The following is a 27,106-nucleotide window of genomic DNA, read 5'->3' on the forward strand; positions in this document are numbered from 1 at the left end:
GCCCCGCCCCGCCCCGGCCCTCGGCCCCGCCCACACCCCGCCTCCCACCCTCCTGGGCGTCGCCGGCGCGATGACGTAACGCGTTGCGTGCTCTGTAGGCGACGCTGGAGAGCTGCTGGTTCTGTGGGCGGAGGTGCGTGGCGTCTGCTCCCAGAACGGGAGGGCCAAGTGAGGTGCGAGGGAGATGCGGGGGTCCCGAAGGAAGAGAGAGGCGGGTGAAGCGACCCAGAAGCCTGTCCTCCAGCTGCTGGGGTGCAGGGCGGTGTCCCGCACCCGCTCGGGCCCGATCTAACGGGGCCGGGCGGCTGGCGCGCAGCGACTGAACCGTGCATTTCCTTTGGGGAGGCGTTGCCGGGGGACCAGGCGTAGGAGTTGAAGGGTTAGGTTGGCGTGCACGGGCTGGGTTTTTTTTTTTTCCTTTTAGTTTAGATCCTTGGGAATGTCATTTATTTGGTGAATGAACACAAGTCTGAAGACCTTGTACCCTGTGGGGAGAGAACGGGGGAGCTACGGCTTAATCTCTTCAAAGGCTCTGTCTCAGCTGTAAAACGAGATGATTGGACTCAATATATAATTTTAAGGCCTCTTTCGGAGCTACCATCCTGTGATTTCTGCCTCCCAGGATCTTATTTTTTATTTTTTTTTAAATCATACGCCTGGGTGGGAAAAGAAATCTTTCAACTAATGTTTTATTACTTTCTTAAAAATATGTTTTTATTGATTTCAGAGAGAAAGGGAGAGGGAGAGAGAGAGAGAAACATCAATGATGAGAGAGAATCATTGATTGGCTGCCTCCTGCACGCCCCCTACTGGCGTTGGAGCCGGGACCCTTCAGTCCGCAGACCCACGCTCTGTCCACTGAGTCAAACCAACTAGGGCTCAACTAATGTTTTAAAAACTGGGTTGGACACACTGGTGTAGTTAAGCCGCTTGCTTTCATTAGGATTGACTGGTGGTAAAATTTGTTTGCAAGTAAGGTTTATACATTAATATTCCAGCAGGCTTGTAATTTTATTGAAAGGTCAGAATATCTGTTTGTTTTCTTAATGTTAGCTCTCTGTCTTCACAGACTTAAATGTTTATTCATATTCTGCCTCATTTCAGAGGTAAATTTCCAAAGTGTATTAATGTTGATGCTTTTGAATTGTATGTCACCATCTTCCTTTTATTCGCATTTTTAAGGTCATCTGCTGCTTCTGACTGAGGAAAAGATGGTCAACGTCTTGAAAGGAGTGCTTATAGAATGGTTAGTAGCTTTGATACTTAATGAGCTTTTTAAGTTTCTTTTTTCTTTTGTTTTAAGATCTGAATGAATCAAGTTTTTCACCTTCCTCGACTTCAGTTTTCTTACTTAGATAACAAATGGAACAGATTTTGTTGCTAAGTTTCTTCCTGGTGCCAGATTTCCATGTCTCTGTTGAACTGATGTAATTGGCATTATTTCCACCCAGTTTTGGTGGGAGGCAGCATATTTGTGGGTCTACCACACGACTAGCAACAGGCCAGGGGTCCCAGAGCGGCATGACCAGCGATCTGAAAGGTCAGGGAGTCTAAACCGAATGACCAGCGATATGCTAGGGGAGGAAAGGTTATCCTGGGAGTGAGGTCCTTATTTTCCCAGATTTGCCCGTTGCTAGGCACCTGGGGCTTTCTGCCCGGGTGGCCATCCTTGCTCTGCTCATGTCTGTCTTAACTGCCTACCGCAGAATTTCAGGGTCTGCAAAGTCTTCACCTCACAAACTTTGGTCTTCCAAAAATGCAGGGGGAAAAAGCTAAGCGAGCCAGTTGAAGGTTGCTTAAACTAGTCATACATTTCAAAGGAGAAAGGAGAAGCCTCAATGGGCAGAGGCCCTCATGCCCTGCGCCGGTCAGTTCCGCAAAGCCAGCTAACGTGGGGCTCGGTTATCATGCAGCTGGAAACCTGAACTGCTCAGTCTCCACTTGTTTGCTTGCCCCGCCAGCAATTCTGTCTCACCTGGGAATCCTGCTCTGTGAACACTCCACTGTCTGAAAAGACTGTCACTGTATCTCTGTGCCCCTAATATGAGTCATAATATAGATGATGGTACTGTGTACATGATGGCAAGGCTGAGGGAGGAGCGGGTCCAAATCCCAGAATACTTCTTGCATTTATAGTAGCGTTGCCCTATAGAAATAATACTGTGTGCCACGTATGCAATCTTACATTTTCCAGGAGCTACATGAACAAGTAAAATGGAAAAGGTGAAATTAATATTTTATTTAGCCCAGTATGCCTACAATATTTCAACATGGAGTAAGGCTTCAGAGTCTGTACTAAGTCTTCAAAATTGTGCTGTTTTTTTTTTTTTTCATATTAAAGCTTCAAAATTCAATGTGTATTTTATTTTACAGCATATTTCACAGACTCCAAATTTCAGGTGCTCAGTACTGACATGTGACTAGCAGGCTACCAATGCGTAGTGCAGATTTAAAGTTTGGGTAGAGGAGACACCAACAAAAGCAGTTCAGAATGAAACAGCCAGTGAAGTTGGAGGGCGGTTAGGAATGTTTCATGTAGGTGATTGGGCTGTGTCAGGTGGTGGTAAGAGATGGAATAAGGTAACACACTGGAAGCCATTGTACATACGGGCACTTGGTTTTGTTTTTTGCCTTGACAGCAGGTTCTCCCAGAGACCATGTAGAAGTAGACTAGCCCTGTATTCAGGCAAGATATTTCAGGCCCTGTACATTTCATAACAAATTGTCCCTTAAACTTTTATCTTTTTGAATTATTACAAGTTATATTTCAGGTACAGACTTGAGAATTCAATCTCAAATTGTTTTCCATTTTCTTTCAAAAGGTTTAATGGAGGCCATTGATATAAATTGCCTAACTAACCAGCCACTCTCTTAAGTCATCTCATTTGTCAGCAGTTTCCTAGTGATATCACTGGTGTTCAAGGTGGTTGGTAGGAGAACACACATTTGGGGGCAGAAGGGAATTAGAACACAAAATTAGTTTTTATATGACAAGTTTAATTTATTTGAGAAAAAATAAGCAGATCAAGATGACTGGTTATTTATACCAAGTGAAGTTAAGCTTAAAAGTTGATTTGACAGCAATTTAAAGAAAACTGTTAAGTAATGTGTAATGCAATTTAACAAGAGATGGCTGAAGTAGCAAGGATAGCATGTGTAGGGGTTCAGAATGAGTCACCCCAAGATGTGCCTCTGGGATATGTAGAGTATTTTGAGTTAAAGGCAGTCGAGATCCTGCGGGCTCAAGAGAAACTTTTGTCCCCACTTACTTACGTAGAGGAATTTAAATTAGGGGCCTTGCCCATGATAAGAATTATCACCAGGAGTAACCTTTTCTGACCTACCTGTAGGGCAGGACAAACATCTAATTAGTGAACATCTGCTCCCTTCTGAAGCCTCAGGCACCCTACCTGATTCCTTCATTATGTTAGCCATCTTTGTCAAGGACCCCCTTCTCTCTCCCATCCATCACTGGCTATTGTTGCCTTTCAGTCTCAGTGTCACTGTCAGGAGACCCTCATTCTTATACCTTAGACCCTTTCTTGTTTCAATCCCCCAAAAGGCCACATACTTCCATTGGCACCCCTCACTCCTCTTACATGCATTGTCTTATGGCTGTATCATCTGCTTTATTAATTCCGTCTCCTCCCCATCCTTTCCACTTTGCCCTCTAGGACCTGAGAGAGCAGCAGAATCCCCTGTATCCTCAGCCTCTTCTCTGAACTTTTCCTCTTCCTTTCCCCAGGCCCCCTTTCCTTTAGGCTGTAACAAAACCTGCTTTCTCCCGAGGGCTCTGCTTCTCCCACAACCCTGTCAATTGTTGGGTTGTTTCTCTAATACCTCTTGTACCATTGGGTCAGGAAATGGGATAGGTCTCTACCTTACTCCTCTTTGCCACTCCTAGAAATTCTCCTTCCCTCTTCCATAGTAACTCCTAGTTCTGAATCTCACCACCCACTTTGGAATAATCTACAAACACCCAAATCTTTCCTTGAGGGTTTTTCTTTGAAGACTACCGGTCACTCTCCAGGAGCTGTCCTATCAAGTTCTTAGTGATTTTGATGTCCATGTGGTCAGTCCTTTCAATACCATGTCCTCTCAGTTCCCTGACCTCTCCCAGTAAGCTTATCCTCCACTCATTCACATAGAACTACACCTGTCCCTGCCAATAGTGCCATCTCCAAAATCTCCATTGTAGGCATCTAACTGACAACCCCCTCCTTTCCTGTTCACTCCCTCTAAGGCCCCATATCTCTCTAATTTCCTCCACTCTACCAGATATACAGTCTGTTGGTTCTCCCACCTTTTCATTGTCCTTCACCACCCCAACGTCTCACTCTCCTCTTTTCCCAGCTTACGTTCCACAGCCCATCAAATCCTGTTCCCTCAAAGACATATTCAACTCCCTTGCCCTTCTGTCACACTCACCAAATCTGTCACACTCACCAGCTCTTCGCCCTCTCTGACCCTTTACCTCCCTAATTCTCAGTGGCTGGAGAAAAACATACAAACATACTAATTAGTTTCACTTCAGATTTATGACTGATAAACTCGTGTGGAGCCTGAATGCTGGCCAGCAAACCTACAACGTTTCCTAATGCACTTCTCCCACCCCTAGTAAAGCTTTTACAGGCAATTAACTCTAAGATTTCATCAGTTTTATAACTTACCGATATTTTAAGTACCTCTAAGAAAAACCACTGCCAGTTATAATGTAACATGCTCTTGATTATAAGACTTGTCCCAATTTTAAAGATGTTAAAATGTGAGGAAAGATGGTTCTTACAATGGATGAAGTATAGTATTTCATGCCTTCATTTTCTCATGTCTCAAACAACTTCCCTGTCCTCACTTCCAGCAGATCCCCTGCTTCCTGATTAACTGAGAAAATAAAGTCAGAAGGGACTGTCCACTAGTCTTTACCACATGGGTCTGTCTGTGCCCATTACTCTTCTCTACTTGGGAACTGGATCCCATCCCCTCTTGCCTGTTTAAGAACACCTTTTCAGAAGTTCTCCTCTTTTCTCCTGCTTTATCGGCCTTTCTTTCTCCATTAGGTCATTTCCATCAGCATCACAAACATACCATTACCCTCCCCTCCCAGGTGAAAACTCGTGGTTCCCACATCCCTAGCCAGCTCCCGCTCTGTTTTCCTGCTCTTGGTACCAAAGTTCCCAGAAGGCCTTCTGTGTTCACTTTCTTTAATTTCTTTCTTTTCTGAGACCCACTTCAGTCAGGCTTTCTCCTCTATGATTCCACCAAAACTGCCCTTGCTGAGTCCAGCACCTCTGAATCCAGTAGTCAGTTCCCAGTCCTTGTCTTCCTATTCCTGCCAACAACAGCATTTGGCCCAGTTGGTCACTGACTCTTCCTGGGTAGCCTTTGTTCACTTGGCTTCCAGGCTCTTCAGGCTTTCTTCCTACTTCAGTGTTTTTGTCTTTATTATAATTTTTAAAAAAATATATTTTATTGATTTTCTACAGAGAGGAAGAGAGAGGGATAGAGAGTTAGAAACATCGATGAGAGAGAAACATCGATCAGCTGCCTCTTGCACACCCCCTACTGGGGATGTGCCCGCAACCAAGGTACAGGCCCTTGACCGGAATCGAACCTGGGACCCTTCAATCTGCAGGCCGACGCTCTATCCACTGAGCCAAACCGGCTTCGGCAGTGTTCTCGTCTTTATAATCTGCTTGGCTGCTCTGTCCTTTTTAACCTTTTGATGTTGTGTTGTCCAAGGCGTGGTCCTTGGACTCTTTTCTGTAGCTCTACTCATCCCTTGTCATGGCTTTTATGAAAGAGACACAGTTCGGTAAATCCAAAAAATTATAGCCCTTTTCCCCTTCTGATTATTCTACTCATTCCAAAATAAAGCCACAAATAGATAGAATTGAATTTCGATCTCTTCTTTGAGCTCAGCATTCACAAGATATTTTGTTAGAATTTTCTTTAAAGGTTCTGAATGATAGTTCAGACTTATAAGCTTCAGAATTTTAAGGAAGGAGAAAATACTTGAGTACCAACTGCAGATCAAATACTATTCTTAGCATTTTTCTCCTATAATTTCTATAGCAATGCTGTTATGTAGGTTTACTCTGAGGCTTTGGGAGATTCAGTACATTTTAAGGTCACACAAGTAAGTGCTAAAGCCAGGGTTGAATCCAGATCTAACTTTAGCTGTGCACCCTGCTTTATAAAGTGACGATTTAACTGGTTTTGTAAATTAATGTGTCACTGGCAAGGTAGTGAAAAGCTATTGGCTTTTTAAATGTAATGGTTGTGGACAAGTAAGGAAATTCATTTTTAAAGTCAGTCAAGGAGGCTGTGATTCTAGGCCCTATTAACTACAAAGCTTTGAATATTCTTCACGTGTCAGTGACAAATTCTTTTCAAAATATTATTGGCCTCTTTCTCTTAAACTTACACTAACAGCTCTAAAATGAAGCTACATCTATAAATCATTAACACTTAAGGCAAAGTGGGAGTGAGAGTTTAGGATTTTTAACTTAACCTAAAAATTCTACGTGCTCAAAATTCTAACCACTCAGGTTCTGGTGTAAATTGACAATAAGGTTTCTCATCAGTATGTGTTTACCTCTACAGTGACCCTGCCATGAAGCAGTTTCTGCTGTACTTGGATGAGTCAAATGCCCTAGGGAAGAAGTTCATCATTCAAGACATTGATGACACGCATGTCTTCGTAATAGCAGAGTTGGTTAATGTCCTCCAGGAGCGAGTAGGTGAATTAATGGACCAAAATGCTTTTTCTCTTACCCAGAAGTGAAAATATTAGATATTAAAAGTAACAGATGCAAGAGACTCATCACTTAGTATCTTACGTGACAGGCGAGACTTAGAGCCTTGCTAAGAAGCATGCTGCGGGAAAGACCCGGGGATCATTTGTTCAGAAAAAAGCCCCTGAGCTGATATTCTTGTTCTGTTCTTTTGTGTGTGTGGTTTTCTTTTTTTTACTACATGTACCCTAGAATTAAAAAAACACACAAAACTTTAACACTTGGCTATAATTTGACTTTATATTGTCCTTTATTAAAATATAAATTGTTTGCCTACCTTTTCATCACAATTTAATACATTAGGAATATAATGGAATATGACTTTTAATTATCAGTCTAGCCTAGATGCTTATTTTTCTTGTTAATAATTGTGAGTTTTATAGTTTGGGTGTGGTTAGTTTTGTTTCACCTAGAAACTTCAGAGAAATTCTTAAAGTATGACATACATACAGAAAATGTACAAGTCATAAATGTACAAACCTCAGAATTTCCACAAACTAAACACACTTACTTAACCAACACACAGATCAAGAAAGAGACGATTACCAACATCCCAAAAGCCCTTTCGTAGAAACACCCAAGGGCCAACACTGTGCTGACTTTGAACAGCATAGTTTTGCTTATTTATTAACTTTTTACCGATGGAATCATGCAGCATGTATTCCTGTCTGGCATTTGTTACTCAGCATTGTGTTTGTGAGTCATCTGCACTGTCGTGTGACATTATACAGTTGACCTTGAACAATGGGTTTGAACTGTGCAAGTCCATTTATACGTGGATTTTTTTCAATAAATAATGTAAATGTATTCTCCATATGATTTTCTTAGTAACATTTTCTTTTTTCTTACTTTATTGTAAGAAGACAGTACATAATACATACAACTTGCAAAATACGTTTTAATCAACTCTTTTTGTTATTGGTAAGGCTTCCAGCCAAAGGAGGCTATTAATAAAGTTTTGGAAGAATCAAAAGTTATACATGGATTTTCGACTGCACAGAGGTTGGTGTCCTAACCACTCTGCTCACTCCCTGTATTCAAGGGCCAACTGTAGTTTTTTCATTCTCATAGCTATATAGTAGGTATTCCATTGTTTGCCTCAACCACATTCAAGATATTTTGGTTAATAAATAAATCAGTCCTAAAAATTTAATCAACTATACATTCATTAAACCTCAATTTGATAAGCATACATCAGAAAATTTCATCATTATTCAAGTGTTCATACTAATTTTTCTCTAGTGGCAGGATGTATACAACTTTATTGTATTTGAGAAAAGAAATGGAAGTACAGAATCTAATTGCAAATATGCTGGCATTAGTTACATTGATATTCTGTTATTCAGTTCCTTCAGTCCATCACTTATTCAAAAACTAATTATTAAGTACCTCCACGTCCTACCTGTAAAGGATACAGTTTTAAAAAGATGGATGAGGCATCTGTATCAGTAATGCTTTTAACTTGAAGAACACCAGTGAAGAGTTATTTAAGCAATGAAGAAGTTTAATTGTCTAATGTAACAAGAAGTCTGGAGACATAGCTCCAGGTGTTCACCTGGCTTACTGCCTCGTGATCACAAGTCATTGGCTGCCACTCCAAGGTATTATATTCACACCAGCAGCCCAAACAAGGGAAGGAAGGCTCCACTTGCCAGCAGAGAAAATAAGGGAAAACTTCCCCCTGATGTAGCTCTCTTTTTATTGGGGTGAAAAATCTTTCCCAGAATCTTTCCACTTGTCTATTCCTAGACCAAGAGGAATAAAATGAAAGTTGACTTAGATCAGTGCTTCTCAACTTTTAAAATCATCGGGAGTCTCCAGATTTCTTATGTGGATGCTGTTCAGTCCAGGTGGCACTTAGTCCCCTACGGTGAGTATGTGCTGCACTGTGACTTGCTTCCAAAGTCGCTTTAGACCAGGTGAAAGGAACTGTTCAGTGGAGAAACCTGGAAAAGACTACCTGAGCCAGGTGATCAGGGTTAACATCAGAAACAAGTCATGCTAAGAACATGTACCCCTAATATGATGCCATGAGAAGTGTACTTCACCTCTGTGGTTTTCTCCCTAAAAAAAACAATCATCCCAGTCTTACTGTGACCAACACAAATTTAAGGGAATTCTACCAAATACCTGGCCAGTGCTCCTCAAAACCACAAAGGTCATAAAAAAATAATATTAAAAAAAAAAAAAAGGCAAGACTGAAAAACAGGATCAGAAGAGACTAAGGAGACATGATGACTAAATGTGAAGTGTATGCTAAATGGGATCTGGAAACGGGAAAGGCACACTAGGTGAAATCTAAGAAAATTTGTGTAAAGTCTGCAGTTTAGTTAATGTTCTGTCTGCTTTTGTATATATTTGAAGATTTCCATTAAAAGTTTCTAAATGGGAATATTTTATTCTAGTACTAATATACCTACATTTGTTTCAATAAAAAACTATAGCATAATGGTTAATACCATGAAATTTGGCATCGAGAATTTTGTGTTTGAATCTGTTTTATTGTTGAATAGTTAGTGATTTGGGGCAAGTTACTAAACTTTACTAAATTTTGATATTATAAGAGAATGGCTGATAATTTTCAAAAATTATTGAACGACATTTCAGTGCCATGATTTATAAGAAATGTATATTTGGCCATTCACATAACCAAAATATATTTCTCATATACTGGTATATGTAGTCTTAGTCCACAGTTCCTGACTTACAACTCCCCAAGCTCTTGGAATTTCCTAAGTGTTGAGAATTATAAAGGTGTCTTTTGTTATCTGAATGAGTTAACTTTTGGAAGCACATAAGGATGGGGGCTGGTTGCCAAGAGAGCCACTCATGTGATTAGAGGGTTGGAACTTTCATTCCTGCTTTCATCCCAACCTCTGGGGAGGGGAGAGGGGCTGGAGGGTGAATCAATTGCCAATAGTCAGTGATTTAATCAATCATGCCTATATAATGAAGCCTCCATAAATACCCAAGAGGATGGGTTTGGGGAGCTTCCAGGTTGGTGAACACATGGAGGTGTGGAGAGTGGTGCCCCTGGAGAAGGTGGGAACTCCATGCCCTTTCCCACTACCTTGCCTTGTTCGTCTCTTCCATCTGGCTGTTCCTTAGTGATATCCTTTTATAATAGACTGGTGATCTCATAAGTAAAATGTTTTTCTTCATTCTGTGACTCACTCTAGCAAGTTAATAGAACCCAATGAGGGGTTTGTGGGAACCTCTGATTTATAGCCAGTCAGAAGTACAGGTGACAACCTGTGACTGGCATCTGAAGTGGAGGTGGGTGGCTATGCAGTCCTGTAGGTCTGAGTCCAGAACCTGTGGAATCTGATGCTATCTCTGTGCAGACAGTTCAGAATTGGATTAAATTCTCAGGCACTCTCCTGGTATCTGAGAATTGCTTATTGATGTGGGCAACTGTTTCTACATGCACTGAAATTGGGTCTCAGAACACCTAAAGAGTTATTAGCCCACAGACAAGAAGTTAATAGGAGTGCAGGACAGATGTAAAGAAAAGCCATACTTACGCGCAATATAGTCAAAATGGTGAAACCAAAGATACAGAAAAATCTCTAAAAGCAGCTAGAGGAAAACAGAGATCACATATATCATGAAAAACAATGAAGGCCAGAAGACAACAGAAACACACCTTTAAATTGTTGCAAGTGAAAGAACAGTCAAATTAGAATTCTAAAAATATCCTTCAAGACTGAAATCAGAATAAAACATTTCAGATAGAAAAAGCTTGGAGACTTGTCATCAGCAGATCTGTGTTACAAGAAATCCTAAAAGATGTTCTTCAGGCCGACGGGAAATTATACCAGAAGAAAGACCAGGTCTGCTGGGAAGAATGAGGAGCCCCAGAGAGACAGAGTAAGTAGATGGAAAGATAACAAAGACCTTAAAAATGTTTTCTTTCTTTTTTCCTTTCCTATCCTCTTTTTCCTTTCCCTCCTGGCACAGAAGTTCTGGCATTGGAGGAGGAGGGGCTGTGAGGGAGCATGCTACACAGAATACAGTAGCAGGATGCCCCAGGGTTCCAGAAGGGCCATGGCAGAGGGATAGGGACACTCCAGAGACAATCGTGGGATGCCCTGGTGGCTGAGGATGTGGGAGAAAGTGGGAAGGATGTCATGCAGAGGCTTTGGTGACAGAGAAAACAGCAGAGGAAGGAGGGTGCAGAGGTGGTAAGGGAGGAGTTGGAGAAGAGTGGGTGGGAAATTGGCTACATTGAGCAAATAAGTTAACTGGTTGAGCAAATCCTATATAATAAAAGCCTAATATGTAAATTGTCCCCTCGGGCGGTAGTTTGACCGGGAGTTCAACCACTTGCTATGACGTGCGCTGACCACCAGGGGTGGCATGGAACACAGCAGGCATCATAGCAGCAATGCAGTGCTGGCAGCAGGCGGCAGCAGTGGAGGCGCTGCTGGTCCCAATGGGCCCCTACGAGAGCTGGACCCCGGCGGGATGGTGGAGCAGGTGAGTGGGCAGCGCCCAGCCAAGGTGGGTGCGAGCGGGGGCTGATCACCCCACAGATGGCCACCAGTGGTGGAGGGGTGGGGCCGCCATCCAGCTCCCAGGCACTGAGGGAGAAAGGGCAAATAGCAATATTAAAATACTCTAATTTCCCTTTCAATGTGCACGGATCCGTGCACCAGGCCACTAGTAATTAAATATATTGAGGATATTAGGAGCCAAGTTTCTCATTGTCTGAAGACATTTACATGAAAAGGGGGAATGCTGAAAAGGATACAGGAATGTTGTTGGAATTGGAAATATAACTCATGATAAATACGTAATTTTTATACAGATAGTTCTAGAAATTATTATAAATGTGTGTGTGTGCAAAAATGTCCTCTGTCTCTTGAAAGGGCCTAGAAGCAATGACACCCTCATAACAAAAGCCCCAGATCTTGGTTTCTAAATGCTATTCTACACTAAAAAGAGTCCTTGGAGGAATAGCTGATTCCAGAGCTGGAGCCAGAGAAAGTATAAAGTGAGTAAGGATACGGAAGATTTGATAACTCTGTCAATCCGTTTGATATTTATAGAACACTTCCGCTGACAAAAGCAGAATCCTCATTCTTTTCAAGTGCATATGCAACAGCCACCGCTCTCAGAGTGTACGCTGGCTCATAAAACAAGTCTCAGTGAATTTCAAAGGATTGGGAAAAAAACATAAATTAGAAATGCCAGGGATGAAAGAGAGGATATCATTATAGATCCTACAGATTAAAAGCATAATTAAAAAATTACAAAGGACTTTATGCCAATTTGACAATTTAGATGAAATACATAAATTCCTTGAAAAAAAAATAAAATATATCAAAACCAACACAAGATAACAGATAAAGTTTAAAAGTTTAAAAATTGAATGTTTAATTTAAAAATCTCACAAAACTGTAGGCCCAGCTGAAATTCTATTAAACATTTAAGGAAGAAATTTATACCCTTTTACACAAACTCTTTGAGAAAATAGTAAAGAATACTTCCCAACTCATTTTATGAGGCCTACATAACCCTGATACCAAACCTGGACAAATATTACAAGAAAAATTATCAACTAAATTCTCTCATGAGAATAGACATAACAATCCTTACAAACATCACCAAATGGAATCTAGCAATATACAACAAGGAGATATATATTTTTTAATATCGGCAATATATAACAAGAATAATACATCATAACCATTTGAGCAAGGTTATTTCAACATTCAAAAATCAATTGGTATGACTCACATTAATAGAATGAATACAGGAGAAAAGCCATATGATCATGAAATATATGCAGAAAAAAGTATGTGACAAAATTTAACATTTATGATTTAAACAAAACTCCACAAACTAGAAAAATATGGGAACTTCCTCAATCTAATAAGTGCACCTTTGAAATAATTACAATTAACATAGAATAGCAAAAAAGAAAAAAGAAAGAAAAAAAGAATGCTTCCCCCCTAGAACTGGGAACAAGGCAAGAATATCCACTACCATTTCTTTTCTTTTTTTAATATATTTTATTGATTTTTACAGAGAGGAAGGGAGAGGGATAGAGAGTTAGAAACATCCATGAGAGAGAAACATCCATCAGCTGCCTCCTGCACACCCCTACTAGGGATGTGCCCACAACCAAGGTACATCCCTTGACCGGAATCAAACCTGGGACCCTTCAGTCCGCAGGCCGACACTCTATCCACTGAGCCAAACCGGTTAGGGCTCCACTACCATTTCTAATCACTATCATACTTCTAAAGTCCTAGCTAGTACAATAAGTCAAGAAAAAGAAATAAGCATGCAGATTGTAAAAGAAAAACTGTTGTATTCACAGACAACAAGTTTGTGTATGTTGAAAACCTTATAAAATCTAAAAAGACAACAATTGAATTTAACAAAGTCATAGGATACATCAATAAACAAAAGTCAATTTTTCTATACCAGCAATGAAAGGCTGAAAAATAAAATTTTAGAAATACCACTTACAATAACATTAAAGCCGCAAATACATAGGAAATAGATCTATCATGTACCTCAGTTTCCTCACCCATAAAATAAGATCAGAGCAGTTCCTTCCTCATATAGGTGTAGTTAGGGTTAAATGAATATTTTTAAACCAGGTAGGTCATAAGTAAATGTTAACCCAGATCTCAAAGTACATGCCAGTTATAAGATGAATGGAAGATATAATATGGATGTTTAAAAATTAGCACTTATGTGACATTTTCCCCCTGCCACAAAGAAGGAATTGGTGACCTATTGAGTATGCGACAGTGTTATTAACATTTGTTAAAAATTTGAGTCTTGACCAGGAGTCTGATATAATGTACTGAGTATATTATTCCAGTAGGAGGAGCTCTGACCTAGAGTTTGAAATGACACTATTGTCTGCTTTGGGGATCCAGACCTTCCATGACCTAGAATTTGTCCTTCCTTTGCTCTCTGTGCAGTATTTAGAGAAATAAAATGCTGCTACAAACTATATACAATTTTACTGAGAAGCAGTATATTGGAATAAATGAATTTGATTTAGATTTCAGACTTAATTTCTACCAGAGAAATAATGCATTTTCCTTGTATTGGCAAAAAATTAAAAAGGGTAATTTTTTACTTTATAAACATCCACATTTGGGGATTAAAAAGAGTATCTTTACTTTATTTCTTCTTTTGAGACCACTGTATAGAAAGCTTTACAAAGGCTTTCTTGGCCTCAGACCTCAAATTTACCCTTAGGCTTCCAAACGCCTATACTAATAAACAAAAAGAGCCGCCTTCATCAGCAAGAGCTATTTTATTGTTCTACCTTCATATTTATTAAATTTAAAATATTTTCGTTTTTACTTGTTCTTAACCCATTTAGTCTTCAAAAGTGCTATTTTTGTTCTTATTGAGGTAGTAGAGGTCCGGTGTATGAATTCATGCACAGGTGGGGTCCCTCAGGGTGGCCTGCAGGAATGAGCCCTAGCTTGTGCCCCCAGCCTCACAGCCCCGGAGCCCCGCCTGACACCCTGCCATGGCATGGCACTGCCCTCTCATCTGCTCCACTATCCCGCCTGCGGATGATCCATCGGGGCTGGGGGGGACCCCCCGCCCAGCTCCCTCAGTGCCTGGGAACAGGGCGGCAGCCCCGCTCGCACCCACCTTGGCCTGGCATCACTTGCTCACTTGCTCCACCATCCTGCCATGGTCCTGCTCTCATCAGGGCCCATCGGGGCTGGCAGTACCTCCACTGCCACCTGCTGCTGACACCCGCCATGTTCCATGCCATCCCCTGGTGGTCAACGCACATCATAGCGAGCGGTTGAACTCCCGATTGAACAATTTGCATATTGGGCTTTTGTTATATAGGATATTTGACCATGAAGAGTTGCATATATTTAAGGTATACAATTTGATGATTTGATATACATTGTGTGGTGCTAGCATTATGAGTTTTTACATTTTTGTCATTTATCTCATAGTTCCTCTTGAAAAGCTTAATTTAAATCACATAAACGAAAGGGGACATGTCTCGCTAATTTCAGGTTGCTAGGCAACTAGTCTACTTCTCCATAGCATCTCTTCTATTGTTCAGAGATGTGGCAAGGTTAGCAGAAAGTATGTACTATTTAAGACATATACATACATATATATATATGCCATCTACACTGAGTGGCCAGATTATTATGATCTCTGAACACATAATAATCTGGCCACTCAGTGTGTGTGTGTGTGTGTGTGTGTGTGTGTGTGTGTGTATGTGTGTGTGTGTGTGTGTGTGTGTGTGTGTGTGTATATATATACATATATATATACATATATATAATATATATATATATATGAGGCCTGGTGCATGAATTGGTGCATGGGTGGGGTCCAGCCAGCCTGGCCAGGGGGAGGGGACATGGGCGGTTGGCCGGCCTGCCTGCTGGTCAAACTCCTGGTCGAGGGGACCTTTTATTATATAGGATATACACTGAGTGGCCAGATTATTATGCGTTCAGAGAGCATAATAATCTGGCCACTCAGTGTATATATGTATATATTTAATAGAATCACATCTTAGAAAACTATTCAGTCTGTGGACTTTGTGTTATCTTATTTCTCCAAGCCAACTTCCTATTCCATCTTTCAATCTTTTGAAGATGAATAAAATTAATATTTAGAATTTTTCTTCAGAGAAATGAATGGATATCAATGTATATTTTCCTCCTCATCCTCTGAAATTTTTTGTGTAAGATCTAAGTCTTTCTTAAATATAATATCAAAACCAAATATTTTTTACAATGTCATAATAAATGGTATTCATTATCATCTCTGTATGTGTTTAGGTTTGCAAGCCCAGAATCCAGAAGCTGATTATTTCCTGCAGGGTACCTTGCCTATAATTATATGTACTTAATTTATGATTACTTTGGTGTATAATATGAAAACCATTTAAAAATATAGATTTTTCATCTCATATATTTTTTACTTCTTAAAATTATAACTTGAAAACCTAAAGATAGTTGTTAAAAGAGCCAACTATAGAATCCTTAACTTTATTAATCACTTTATTTAAAAGATCAGAGAATATGAAGACAAAACTAGTCCAAACACCTTTCCAAGCTGAACCTTCTTTATCCCATCTCACACACCAAGTAGCTGCCCAATCTATTTATTCTTGAATACCTCCAGTTATCACTTTAAATATCCAGAAACAAATACTAGTTAACATGTGAACTTTTTCCACAAATGTTTAGTGTTATTTTATTCCAAACCATTATAGCTTTCACATGAACGCTTGATTTATTCATTCATGGTTAAATGATTCATTCATCCATCATCCATCCAGATTTGTTACTTATTCATTCATCTAATTAGTCCTCACACATTTCATCACTACTTGCCACTGTTCTGGGCACTAGAGATGGGGATGTAATAGGAAACTATAGACTTAATAATTTTTCTCCTAAGGTCCAAGTTACCCATCTCTGCTACAATATCCCAAACTCAAATTATTTTGAGGAAGTCTACTTCAATGTAGGCAAATCATTGCTGGGACTTATTTCATCTATAGTCTGATTCTTAAATAGTACTCAAATACTTAAATCTTTCAGAGATTCTCTTCCTCTACCTTCCTCAACAAAAGTTACTGAGTATCTAATAAGTCATTTTCTTTGGAGCTTAATGCTTAATTATGTATAACTTGATATTTGTATCCATCAATCCTATTGGTCAACATCTGGGATGATTTTTCAGCTAGTAACAGGAAAACCAACCTAAAATTGCTTCAGCAAGTTAACCTTGTTCTTCATGTTCACGTGGCTTAGTATAATGAAATATTCCTTGTGGTAGGTTGGTGCAAATATTCCAGACGATAGGGAAGCCGATTGTTGTTCCTCTCCACAACAATTTCATTGAAAAAGCTGTAGAATTTTAGAGTTGGAAAGGATCCGGGACCAACATCCCTCCCCATTTTACAGCCTGAGGAATGAAGCTGGAGAGATGGAGTAATGTACCCAAACACATCGTCAGCAAGTGCTGGTCTGGATGAAACCCAGGCCTTGTGACCATGCCTGTTCTTCAGTTCTAGTTCTTCCACGTGGTAGCTAAAACAAAGACAAGCTATAACAAACAGGTTATATATAAATAACAGATAAGCCCAAAGTATTCGCGGTGTTTGATATTTGAGTGAAGGCTGTTTCATCGTATTATGCTTTAGCTACAAGCCTGATAACCTAACCGCTCAGTCCCAAGCCTTACAGCCCCTCTGCTCCCGACTCCAGGGCTCTCATTCCAGCAGCTTCCCAGAGCAGCCAGCCTCCGGAGGTTTCGTCAGAAGTGGTTTTGGCACACAGCCTTGGGGTGTCCTGGCCAGCATCCCCTGACCAGCCCCAGGTGCGGGCCACAGCTTCTGTCTGTTCTGCTCTCTCCCTCACTTCAGGGCATTCCTTCCCACCGGACCAACTAGCCCTCCATCAGCAGGTTGGCCTTAGGGTGGGTCATTGAAATCTTTCCCAACTCACTCCTCTTCCCAGAGATCAGTTCTGCATGTTAAGAGGTGAGGCGTTTTAAGACACTGCCAGGAAAATCAAAATGTTTACTCAAGACAAGGGTGTCTACCTGCTTTAATAGTTGTTGAACTAAGGCCAATCTGTCCCTTTCGGAAGACCACTGACTACTCTGCTAGAAGGAAAAATGGTACCCAGCAACATTCACCTACTCAGACAGGGTACTGGCCAGAACTCAGGGCTGCCTAAAGGACCCGCCTCAGCGAGGAAAGCACGAGGAGGGAGGAGAACGAAGCTTTGACTGGGCAAAGTATGGCGGCCTGCTCACCTCCTCTCTTCTCCTGGAAGGGGGGAAAAGAGACGATTACAAAAACTTTTCCTTTTTAATGGCTATACTTATTTTTATATATTTATTTATCCTCACCCAAGGATATTTTTCCATTGGTTTTTTTTAGAGAGAGTAGAAGGGAGGGGGAGAGACAGAGAGAAAGAAACATCGATGTGAGAGACACATCGATTGGTTGCCTCCCATAGAATCCCTCACCGGGGCCAGGGGATTGAGCCTGCAATCGAGGTGTGTGCCCTTGACCGGAATTGAACCCAGGACCCTTCAGTCCACAGGCTGACCTCTATCCACTGAGCTAAACCAGCCAGGGCAAACGCTACTGTCTGACCAGCCCCGGTGCAGGCCAGAGTCCATCTGCTCCTCAGGCCTCTGAGATGAGGGCCCTGAGACAGCAGGGCAGATGCTTCCATCTTCCTCCTTTCCAGAGGGAGCCGGGCAGCACTTCCGGTCCTCGGCAGCGGTGTTGCCTTTGCTGGGCCGGCACTCGCAGGATGGGGAAGAGGAGGCAGTTGGCTGAGGAGAGGCTCTGGGCTTTAAGACTGAGCCATGAAGAAGGACCGTGCCCTCTGCATGTCCAGCCTAGCTCGTCAGAGTCAAAGCAGAGGCATGAGTGGCTCCAGGCTATCTTACCATCCTGTTGCAAGGCTCTTTCTTATCTGAACCGTAAACCACACGCTGGCTCTTGGACCGTGCTTGGTCCAAGGTGCAGCTCAGTAATTAAAAAGAAGTGCTATGCCCACATGATGACTTTCACCCGCATTGTCTTCTGTCTCTGTCCATATTAAGCATCCCTATTGTCTTTACCAGCTATTTATAAAACTGCACAACATTCTAATACAGATTCTCAAGTCCTTACCCTCCTGGTCACCCTTCCTAGGTTGTGCTCCAACTTATTAATGTCCTTAGACTGGGACTGTGGTAGTGTCAGCACTGGGAGGAACAGCTGGAGGTAGCTGGCTATGCTGAGTACAGTGCACCGCGGACATTCCTCCTAATTCTGAGTGCTGTCTTCCTGTAATGAAGCCTAACGGGCACTGGCTTTTTTGGCTCTCGGGATCCACTGGAGGACAAAAGGCTTGCATTTAATTCTCCAAAAGCTCTAGCTCCTTTGCCATGGACACCTTCCATATTCCTGTATCCAGGATCCAGTTTCCCGATCCCTATGCTGAATGTGGTGGTGACGGAAAGGCTTGACTCATCAGAAACTGGATCTTCAGTATCTGGAACTCCTAGAGCAGTGATGGCGAACCTATGACACGCGTGTCAGTGCTGACACGCATAGCCATTTCTGATGACACGCGGCCGCATGCCGAGGAGGAAACATTTGCTGCTCCTGAGGATGAAACATTTGCGACTAGAGTCTCGGAGTTAGTTTTTTCCTCAAAGTGACACACTACCCGAGTTATGCTCAGTTTTTTGGCGAAGTTTGACACACCAAGCTCAAAAGGTTGCCCATCACTGGCCTATAGTAACACGATGGGGAGAGAGGGAGACAGAGACCAACCCAGGCACCGGCTCTGATTTCCTGTGTGTGTGTGTGTGTGTGTGTGTGTGTGTGTGTGTGTCTAGAAAAGCAAGCATGAATTTATTGACTGCGGCAAAAATATACTTAGGAGAGTGAAACTAGGAAGGGCATAGAAGATGCAACAGGAGAGCCTAAGCCGGGCTGCTCTGGCTCACTGGGAAGTCAGAGAAAAGGGGGCCGTGGGGACAGGCTCAGGGGGTGAGCCCGGGATGAGCTGCTGCTGCCCATTGCTTCCCTGGTTGCAAGTCTCATGGGGTCCCTTAGAGGTTAGGGGACATGTGTGGGGGTGGGGGACAGGCAGGAAAGGGGGAAGGAAATGGCATGGGTGTGCTCCCTGGAGGGAGAGTGCCTGGCTGTGATTTCTGATGCCTCGTGCCTTCAGCCCAGCCTTAGAGTCATACAGCTGTGCTCAGCCGCCACGCTGGGCCCACACTTCTTCCTAGTTGCACAGCCAAATGATGTGTACAGTATTCCCCCCACAACCTGACTGTCAGACTGTGACCAAGATGCCTGTCAGATCCAGTTTGTGCTGAGCTCACTGTGTGACCCAAGACAAGGAGAGCACACTTTTTCAAAGAAAAGTCACATCTCTCTCAGAACTCTTGGATGCTAGATCAGGGTAGTAAGGACAGCTAGTTAATAGAGTCAACGTCATGAAGGAGAGACACTTTCTTCTAGGAATTGCTGTTTAACAATTACAGATTGGTTTACTTTCTTCAAACATGTTGCCAAATTTTCTAATATTTAAAAGTCTTTTGAACACAAAAAATGAGTATTGTTGGATGAGTGGGATTTCAAAGGCCAGTGGAAGGCTCCCCTTTGCCAAATCTCCTTCCGAATGGCTCCCAGTTGCCTCAGATTTCCAAATGAGAGGCGATCATTTTCATTTCATAGACTTCTTATTAAAGCTTAAAATGTAAATTCACAACATATTTAATAGATTGCTATAAATGAGCCTTCAAGTTAACATAAGAAAACCACTTTCATCCTCAAAAGGCAGAGAGAGAACAGATCCCTACGGGATGGTGGTGGGTAAGGCACCCACCAAGAGCCACAGGGAACGGAAAGAATAGTAAAAATAAGAACCAATCAGGCACAGGGTTTGGCCCATCGGAAGCATTTCATAAACCTGAGCTGTTATTTTTGATTGAGTAGCTATTATGTATCAGGCACTATATTAAGTACTTTATTTTTTCAAAAATATTTTTAATTGATTTCAGAGAGGAAGAGAGAGAGAAACATCAATGATGAGAGAGAATCAGCGATTGACTGCCTTCTGCATGCCCCCCACTGGGGTTCGAGCCTGAAACCCGGGCATGCGCCCTGACCGGGAATCTGACCTCCTGGTTCCTAGTTTGCCGCTCAACCACTGAGCCATGCCGTTTAGTTCTTCCAACAGCCCTGTGAGCAGTTAGGAAGCAGAATGTATGGTTAAAGAAGCAGCGTTAGGAATCTTGTTCTTGTCACTTGTCGCGGTAGAAGCAGGATTTCAATGAAGGTAACTTGCTTCAAAGACCATTCACATAACCGTGGACACTGGGAAACTGGGGAGGTAGAACACACACGTGAGGGCCTCACACATGTGCCGAACGTTGGCTGCATGCGCGCCTAATCGTGCCTGAATAACAGACAGTTTCTGCGTGTGGGCGCTAAGTAATGCTATGCTGTTAGGGAAAGCCTGGCTTCAAGGTTAATATTGTTTCATTTTGCATAAGAAAGAACACCCATGTTGTTCAGTCTTGATGGTATTTGCTAAATACTTTTGTTATGTAGACTGTATTTGTTAAGTCAAGGAAGTTTTTTTTTTTAAATTTCTTTATTGATTAAGGCAGTGGTCAGCAAACTCATCAGTCAACAGAGCCAAATATCAACAGTACAACAATTGAAATTTCTTTTGAGAGCCAAATTTTTTAAACTTAAACTTCTTCTAACGCCACTTCTTCAAAATAGACTCGCCCGAGGCCGTGGTATTTTGTGGAAGAGCCACACTCAAGGGGCCAAAGAGCCGCATGTGGCTCGCAAGCTGCAGTTTGCCGACCACAGGATTAAGGTATTACATATGTGTCCTTATTCCCCCATTACCCCCCACCTCCCATTCATGCCCCCACCTCTCTGTTGTCTGTGTCCATTGATTAGGCTTATATGCATGCATATAAGTCCTTTGGTTGATCTCTCCCCCTTATCCCCACTGTCCCCTACCTTCCCTGAGGTTTGACGTTCTGATTGATGTTTCTCTGTCTCTGGATCTATTTTTGTTCATCAGTTTATGTTGTTCATTATCAAGGAAGTTCTTCCCATGCAGTTTCATCTTTACTTTATTCCTTTTAGTAACTATTTAAAGTCTGACATTAGGGTCAGATTAAAAATATTTTCTCCAGGCTCTGATTGCTTATCCCTCTGTGTGTGTGTGTATATGTGTGTGTGTGTGTGTGTGTGTGTGTGTGTGTGTGCGCCCGCGCGTGCGCACGTTCAAGAGAGAGAGAGAGAGAGAGAGAGAGAGAGAGAGAGAGGTACTTTGAGGGTAAGGGCTACCTTGTTTACTTCCTTTGGTTCCCCATCATCCTAAATAATAAAAGGCTTAATATGCAAATTGTCTCCTCTGGAGTTCAACCTGACCGGGAGTTCGACCACTTGCTATGACGAGTGCTGACCACCAGGGGGCGGCGTGGAATGAAGGCCCCGACCGACCAGATCGCTGGCCATGCCTAGGGACCCTACCTGTGCACAAATTTCGTGCACCAGGCCTCTAGTGTTATAATAATGTTGAGCTCTCAGTTGAAGCATAATACTTGTTGAGTGAGGATTATCTTTTATGTTTAACACTAGTGGTCCGGTGCACCAAATTTGTGCATGGGTGTGTGTGTGTGTGTGTGTGTGTGTCCCTCAGCCTGGCCTGCACCCTTTCCAATCTGGGACATCCCTCTTGCAATCCGGGACCTCTGGCTCCTAACCGCTCACCTGCCTGTTGCCTGATCACCCCTAACCACTCTGCCTGCTGGCCTGATCACCCCCAAATGCCTCCCCCGCCAACCTGATCACCTCTGGTCACCCCGCCACCATGGCTTTGTCCGGAAGGACGTATGGAAGGTCTCCGGGTCTAATTAGCATATTACCCTTTTATTAGTATAGATAATACCTACATGTATTTTTTTCTAAAAGATTTCAATATTTTTGGTGTGCTATATTGTTATCAAATAATACTGATATCAATAATTCTATTAAGTACATTAATAGAAGTATTAATGTATTGGCATGAAGCAAGTATTGTTTAAAAATCATGTTTTTAAAAAATGAAAAAAATCTAGGTAGCACTTGACAACTCTTGTGAAATCTTAGGCATGGAATTTCAGAATTTAAGAACTCTTCGTCTACTTTCTTTCCTTTCTGACATCCAGAAATTCACAGCAGGAATTCTTACGTATGAACCTGATTTGAGAAATTTGGCAATTAGGCGAAATAGGAAAAAGTTCCGATCCCTTTCAAAGAGTGGCTGTTATACTTAACAGTTTGGGGCATTTTATGCCTCGAATCAAGGAAGGAAGGACGGCGATCCCGCCTATTTTTAAGAAGAACTACACACACGCGGACAGCCGCACCCAGCACCGTCTCTCTGTGCCGAGGAAAGGGAAGGGCGATGCGGGAAGTCCCCGTCGCTGGCAGGTCACCAATGCCCGCTCCTGGCCCCTTTGTGCGTTAAAATGACGCCGCCCGGCCTTTCCCCAAGGCCGCCTGGAGAAGGAGGGACTCCGGGGCACCCCACCGGGCACCCCACCGGAGACACTTCAATGACCGCCTGCGCGGGAGAAGCGTCGGTTCCAGGTTCGAGCGGATCCGTGCTTCCCCGTTCAGACAGCGGGACGTGCACTTCCGGCCCCGGGGAGTCGGGACGCGCCCGGTCCGGTGCCGCCGGGAGGGAGGTCTCGGCGGGCCGGGCGGGACCCGCGGGGTCGCTGTGGTCCACGCCGCGGGGCAGCCGCGAGGGGCGAGGCAGCCGGACGCCCCGGGCCGGCGGGTCTGTGGGGTAGGGGCTCCGGGATGGGGAGCAGGTGGCGGCTGGGCAGCCGCTCGGGCGGGGACCGAGCGCGGGGCGACGGCGGCGCGGCCGCGACCCCAGCCCGGAGCCGGCGGGCGGGCGCTCACAGCCGGGCGCGAGGGCGCGAGGCCGGGCGCGGAGGCGCTGCCGACCGCTCGGGGTCACGTGGCGCGGTCACGTGGCGCGGCGCCGGGCCCTTCGGCGGCGGCGGCGGCGGCGGCGGCCGAGGGAGGCGGAGACTCGACCGAGACGCGGGGGGAGGCGGCGGCGGGGCTGCTGCAGGCGGAGAGGCGCGGAGCAGCGCGGGGCCGCACGGCCGCCCGGAGGTGAGGCGGGCGGGGGCCGCCGTCCCCATCGCCCTCCGTGCGCGGCGGCGGCGAACCCCTGCCGCCCGGGGCGTTCTCCGAGCCGGGCCGGGCGCCGGTCCCCTCGAGGCGGCGCGGGGGCCCCGAGCCCCGCCAGGCCCCTCTGCCGGGCGCGGCGGGGGACGCGGCGGGCGGCCCGGCGGGAGGCGGCAGCGCCCCGGGCTGGCGGGAGGCCGGGCTGCGGGGCCGCGGGCCGTCTCGGGGGGCTCTCCCGAGGGCGCGGGGAGCGGGTGGCGGCCCCGGGCTGCGGGCGGCGCTGGCCGCCGCGGAGCTGTGGCCGCCTTTTGTTCCAGCGCATCGGGGAACGGGAGGCGCGGAGCTCGCTGTGCGTGTGCTTGTGTGTAAATCAGGAGGCGTTTGGCTCGGAGCCATTTTTTGTTCTTACTTGTGGAGCCAGAAAATCCCTTCAAACGGTTTCCCCGGGGAGCCGGGGCCGTGCTCCTCCTCTTCCTCCCCGGCGTCTGCACCGAGTGGGTTCCCTCCAGCCCGGCCCACCTTCCAGTCTGGCTCCCTCCCTCGGGCCCCGTCCCGCCCGCCCGCCTCCGTGGAGCCCCGGGCGAGCGGGGTGTCTGCACCGCGGCCCGGTCACCTGTCGTGGCAGCTGCACGGCGATGCCGGCGCTTCTGCTGTCTGGTCTGTGCTGTTTCCTCCGGCGAATCACGGAGATTCCGCTCGGACCACCACCCCTTCCTCTTGTCTGCGCTTCACAACAAAGTGCACGATGATGTCGGGGCCGAAGTTGGACCCGCTCGGGCCACGAGCTGGGGAGAGGTGTCTGCTTTCCCTGTCACATCCCTCCAAGGTTGGAAAGGTGAGGGCCATCTAGCTTTGTGGGAGGAGGTGAGGGTGACCCGGCCCTGCTGTGAATGGATGCGCCTTACCTGCGGAATTGCCATGGTGATCAGGAAGTCTCCCAACTTCTCTCCTTGGGGACAGTTATCCCCCTCCTCCCCCCCTTGCAGGGAGCTGTTTCCTGGATTTCTCTATCGGGGACTCCTCCTCTTGGTATTTTGCGGTAGTTCAGTAAGTTTGCTTGAGGATACCCAGTAGGCAGGTTTTTAAAAAAGCACAGAAAAGTCATTTATTTCCAAGGCTTTGAAGAAGGTGACTGCCCCTCTGTGGAGGGTGAGGGTGGGGTCCCTTTCTGCATGCCTCTGTCCCTGCCTCTGTGTCCACTTCTCTGTAGTGGGAGTTTGTTTCTCGCAGGCAAGGCCGCTGGGGCCGGTGCGGGGGCCCCTGAGCGCCGTCACCACCAGGCCCCAGGGCACCGGCTGGCTGGGGTTGTGATTGTGATGGATGCGAAGTGACAGGGCACCTTGCACGTAGCCCTGGCGGCCTCCCAGGGCAGTTTGCAAGTGGGTGTCAACATTGTGCAGTGACAGACTGGGCGGACCTCAGCAGTCCCCGTTTCATTTCCTCATAGTTTGCTGTCGTGGAAATGAGTATGTGAATAAATTGTGAGTAGCCACATCTAGTGTTAATTTATTTATTTATTTTTTTAAAAATATATTTTATTGACTTTTTACGGAGAGGAAGAGAGAGGGATAGAGAGTTAGAAACATCCATGAGAGAGAAACATCGATCAGCTGCCTCCTGCACACTCCCCACTGGGAATGTGCCCGCAACCAAGGTACATGCCCTTGACCGGAATCGAACCTGGGACCCTTCAGTCCGCAGGCTGGCGCTCTATCCACTGAGCCAAACCGGCTTCGGCGCCACATCTAGTGTTTAGTTTCTCTGTCTACAGACCAGTACTGAGTTTGTATGAAAGAGTTGTTAGAGGATGCGAATTTCCTTTAAGAATTTTAAGTGTTCTGTCTTAATAAGGGCTGTGAAAGTATTGTGTTTTCATGTGATGGGGAGGTGGTGTTGACCCCTAGAGTTAGACGTATGTAATACTGAGTTAGAGGGATCATATGGAGAGCAATGTTAACACCATGGAGCTTTCAGACGTGGGAGCAGAATGGAAAGCCAGGATTGCTTCCTGTGCCTGAGAAATAAGAATATAATGTACTTGCTATTTTATACTTTAAAACAATGACTTTTTCATTTAGAAAAGACATGTATATCGTATTGAACATTCTAGTTTTCATATTGAGGTATAAGAGTGGCAGTTTGGTTACATTATTTTTCTTACTGAAACTCTTAATAGAAAAAAAATTTTTAAACCCATAAAAGGATACTTGGTACATGAAACCTGTTTGACATTGAACTATCCAACATTGATACTGAGATCCAAGTAATGAAAGACCAGTAGAGACGGCAGCCTTCCTTCAGGCGGATTTCAACCCTCTCACTAGATGGTGTATAGGACAGAGGGTGACAGGCAGGTTTGCTTTTTGGTTTTACTGCAGATTCACTGAGGATTAGAATTCAGGAATGTTTATTGAGTGCCTGCCTTGTACATGGCTAAGCTAGGACATTGTTCTTCATCTCTCTCAGTGAATTGGAAATATCAATTATAGTCTTTCCTGTTCCCTTCTGTGGATAAAAGAGGTTGAAAATGGATTGAGTGGCCCAACTATGCACATGATTGATTCATCAAGTGCATTAAAGATTGGGTAAAACTTCTATTAAAATGCTTTGAGTTAGTTATTGCATTGGTTCCTATTTAGGATTCGTGAAGCAGTTTCAATATTACCAAAAGCTTTATTGAAATTATATATTTGTCCTTGGTGAAGCTGCAGGGACTATGCAATTAAAATTCAATTGCTCATAGTAGTGTTGTTTACAATAGCTAAGACCTGGAAACAGCCCAAGTGCCTATCAGTAGATGAGTATATAAAAACATTGGTACATTTACACGATGGAATACTATGCACCTGTAATAAAGAACGATCTCTTATTCTTTGAGACAGCATGGAGGGACCTGGAGAGTATTGTGCTAAGAGAAATAAGCCAGTCAGAAAGACAGGTATCACATGACCTCTCTTATAAGTGGAATCTAATGAACGAAATAAACTGACTAACAAAATAGATCCAGAGACATGGAACAGACTGAGGAATCTCAGAGGTAAGGGGATGTGGTGGAAAGATTAACCAAAGAACTTACATGCATACTAGAGGCCCAGTGCACGAAAATTCGTGTAAGAGTAGGTCTTCCTTCCCCTGGCTGCCAGCACAGGCTTCCCTCCAGCACCAGCTTCCCTCTGGCACCTGGACCCGAGCTTCCCTCCTCCAGCCGCGGGCAGGCACCCGGGGCCCGGGCTGGCTTCCCTCAGGCCGCCCGCAGGCACCCGGGGCCCCGGCTGGCTTACCTCGGGCCCAGCTTCTTCAGGAATGATGTCAGGAAGGATGTCTGGAAGTCATCCAGCCTAATTAGCATATTACCTTTTATTATTATAGATATGCATAACAATAGGGGGAGGTTGGGGTGGAGAGCGTCAAAGGGGGGCATCTGTAATACTTTGAACAATAAAGATAAATTTTTAAAAATGTCAAATTTCTTTTAATTTTAACATACTAAACATAATGTTTTGTGATAAGATATATATATATGTATGTATGTATGTATGTGTGTGTGTATATATATATATATATATCCTAAAATTTACCATCTTAATCCTTTTTTAAAAAT

At 44.2% G+C, this 27,106-nt stretch overlaps 2 protein-coding genes across 8 annotated transcripts in view; both read left to right on the top strand.

Annotated features, from left to right (window-relative positions):
* Positions 1–27: 27 nt before the first annotated feature.
* GTF2H5 (general transcription factor IIH subunit 5) lies at positions 28–7,012 on the top strand. 3 transcript variants are annotated; one of them, XM_054722456.1, is made up of 3 exons: positions 28–133; positions 1,183–1,246; positions 6,604–7,012. In XM_054722456.1, exons 2-3 carry the CDS (start codon positions 1,212–1,214, stop codon positions 6,782–6,784), a joined length of 216 nt encoding a protein of 71 aa, XP_054578431.1. In that variant the 5' UTR covers positions 28–133; positions 1,183–1,211; the 3' UTR covers positions 6,785–7,012. The 3 variants fall into 3 exon arrangements, with proteins under 3 accessions (XP_054578431.1, XP_054578432.1, XP_054578430.1); XM_054722457.1 differs by having other exon boundaries at positions 34–168; XM_054722455.1 differs by having other exon boundaries at positions 35–173.
* A 15,879-nt stretch (positions 7,013–22,891) lies between these two features.
* Positions 22,892–27,106, top strand: part of TULP4 (TUB like protein 4) — a 145,299-nt gene continuing 141,084 nt past the window's right edge. For 2 of the 5 annotated variants that reach the window (XM_054721726.1, XM_054721728.1), the window contains exon 1: positions 24,217–24,340. The gene's annotated coding sequence lies outside the window, so the exon portion shown is untranslated. Of the gene's footprint in view, positions 22,951–24,216; positions 24,341–24,927; positions 24,987–27,106 lie in introns of those variants that run through there. The other 3 variants (XM_008154666.3, XM_054721729.1, XM_054721727.1) reach the window with 3 other exon arrangements.

The sequence above is a fragment of the Eptesicus fuscus genome, chromosome 10 (assembly GCF_027574615.1).
Source record: "Eptesicus fuscus isolate TK198812 chromosome 10, DD_ASM_mEF_20220401, whole genome shotgun sequence".
Lineage (NCBI taxonomy): Eukaryota > Metazoa > Chordata > Mammalia > Chiroptera > Vespertilionidae > Eptesicus > Eptesicus fuscus.

Bases quoted from the DNA above. Each gene is read 5' to 3' on its own strand.
- GTF2H5 (XM_054722456.1), top strand. From the start codon at position 1,212: ATGGTCAACGTCTTGAAAGGAGTGCTTATAGAATG. The intron at 1,247-6,603 runs GTTAGTAGCTTT...TTACCTCTACAG, and splicing joins AAAGGAGTGCTTATAGAATG to TGACCCTGCCATGAAGCAGT.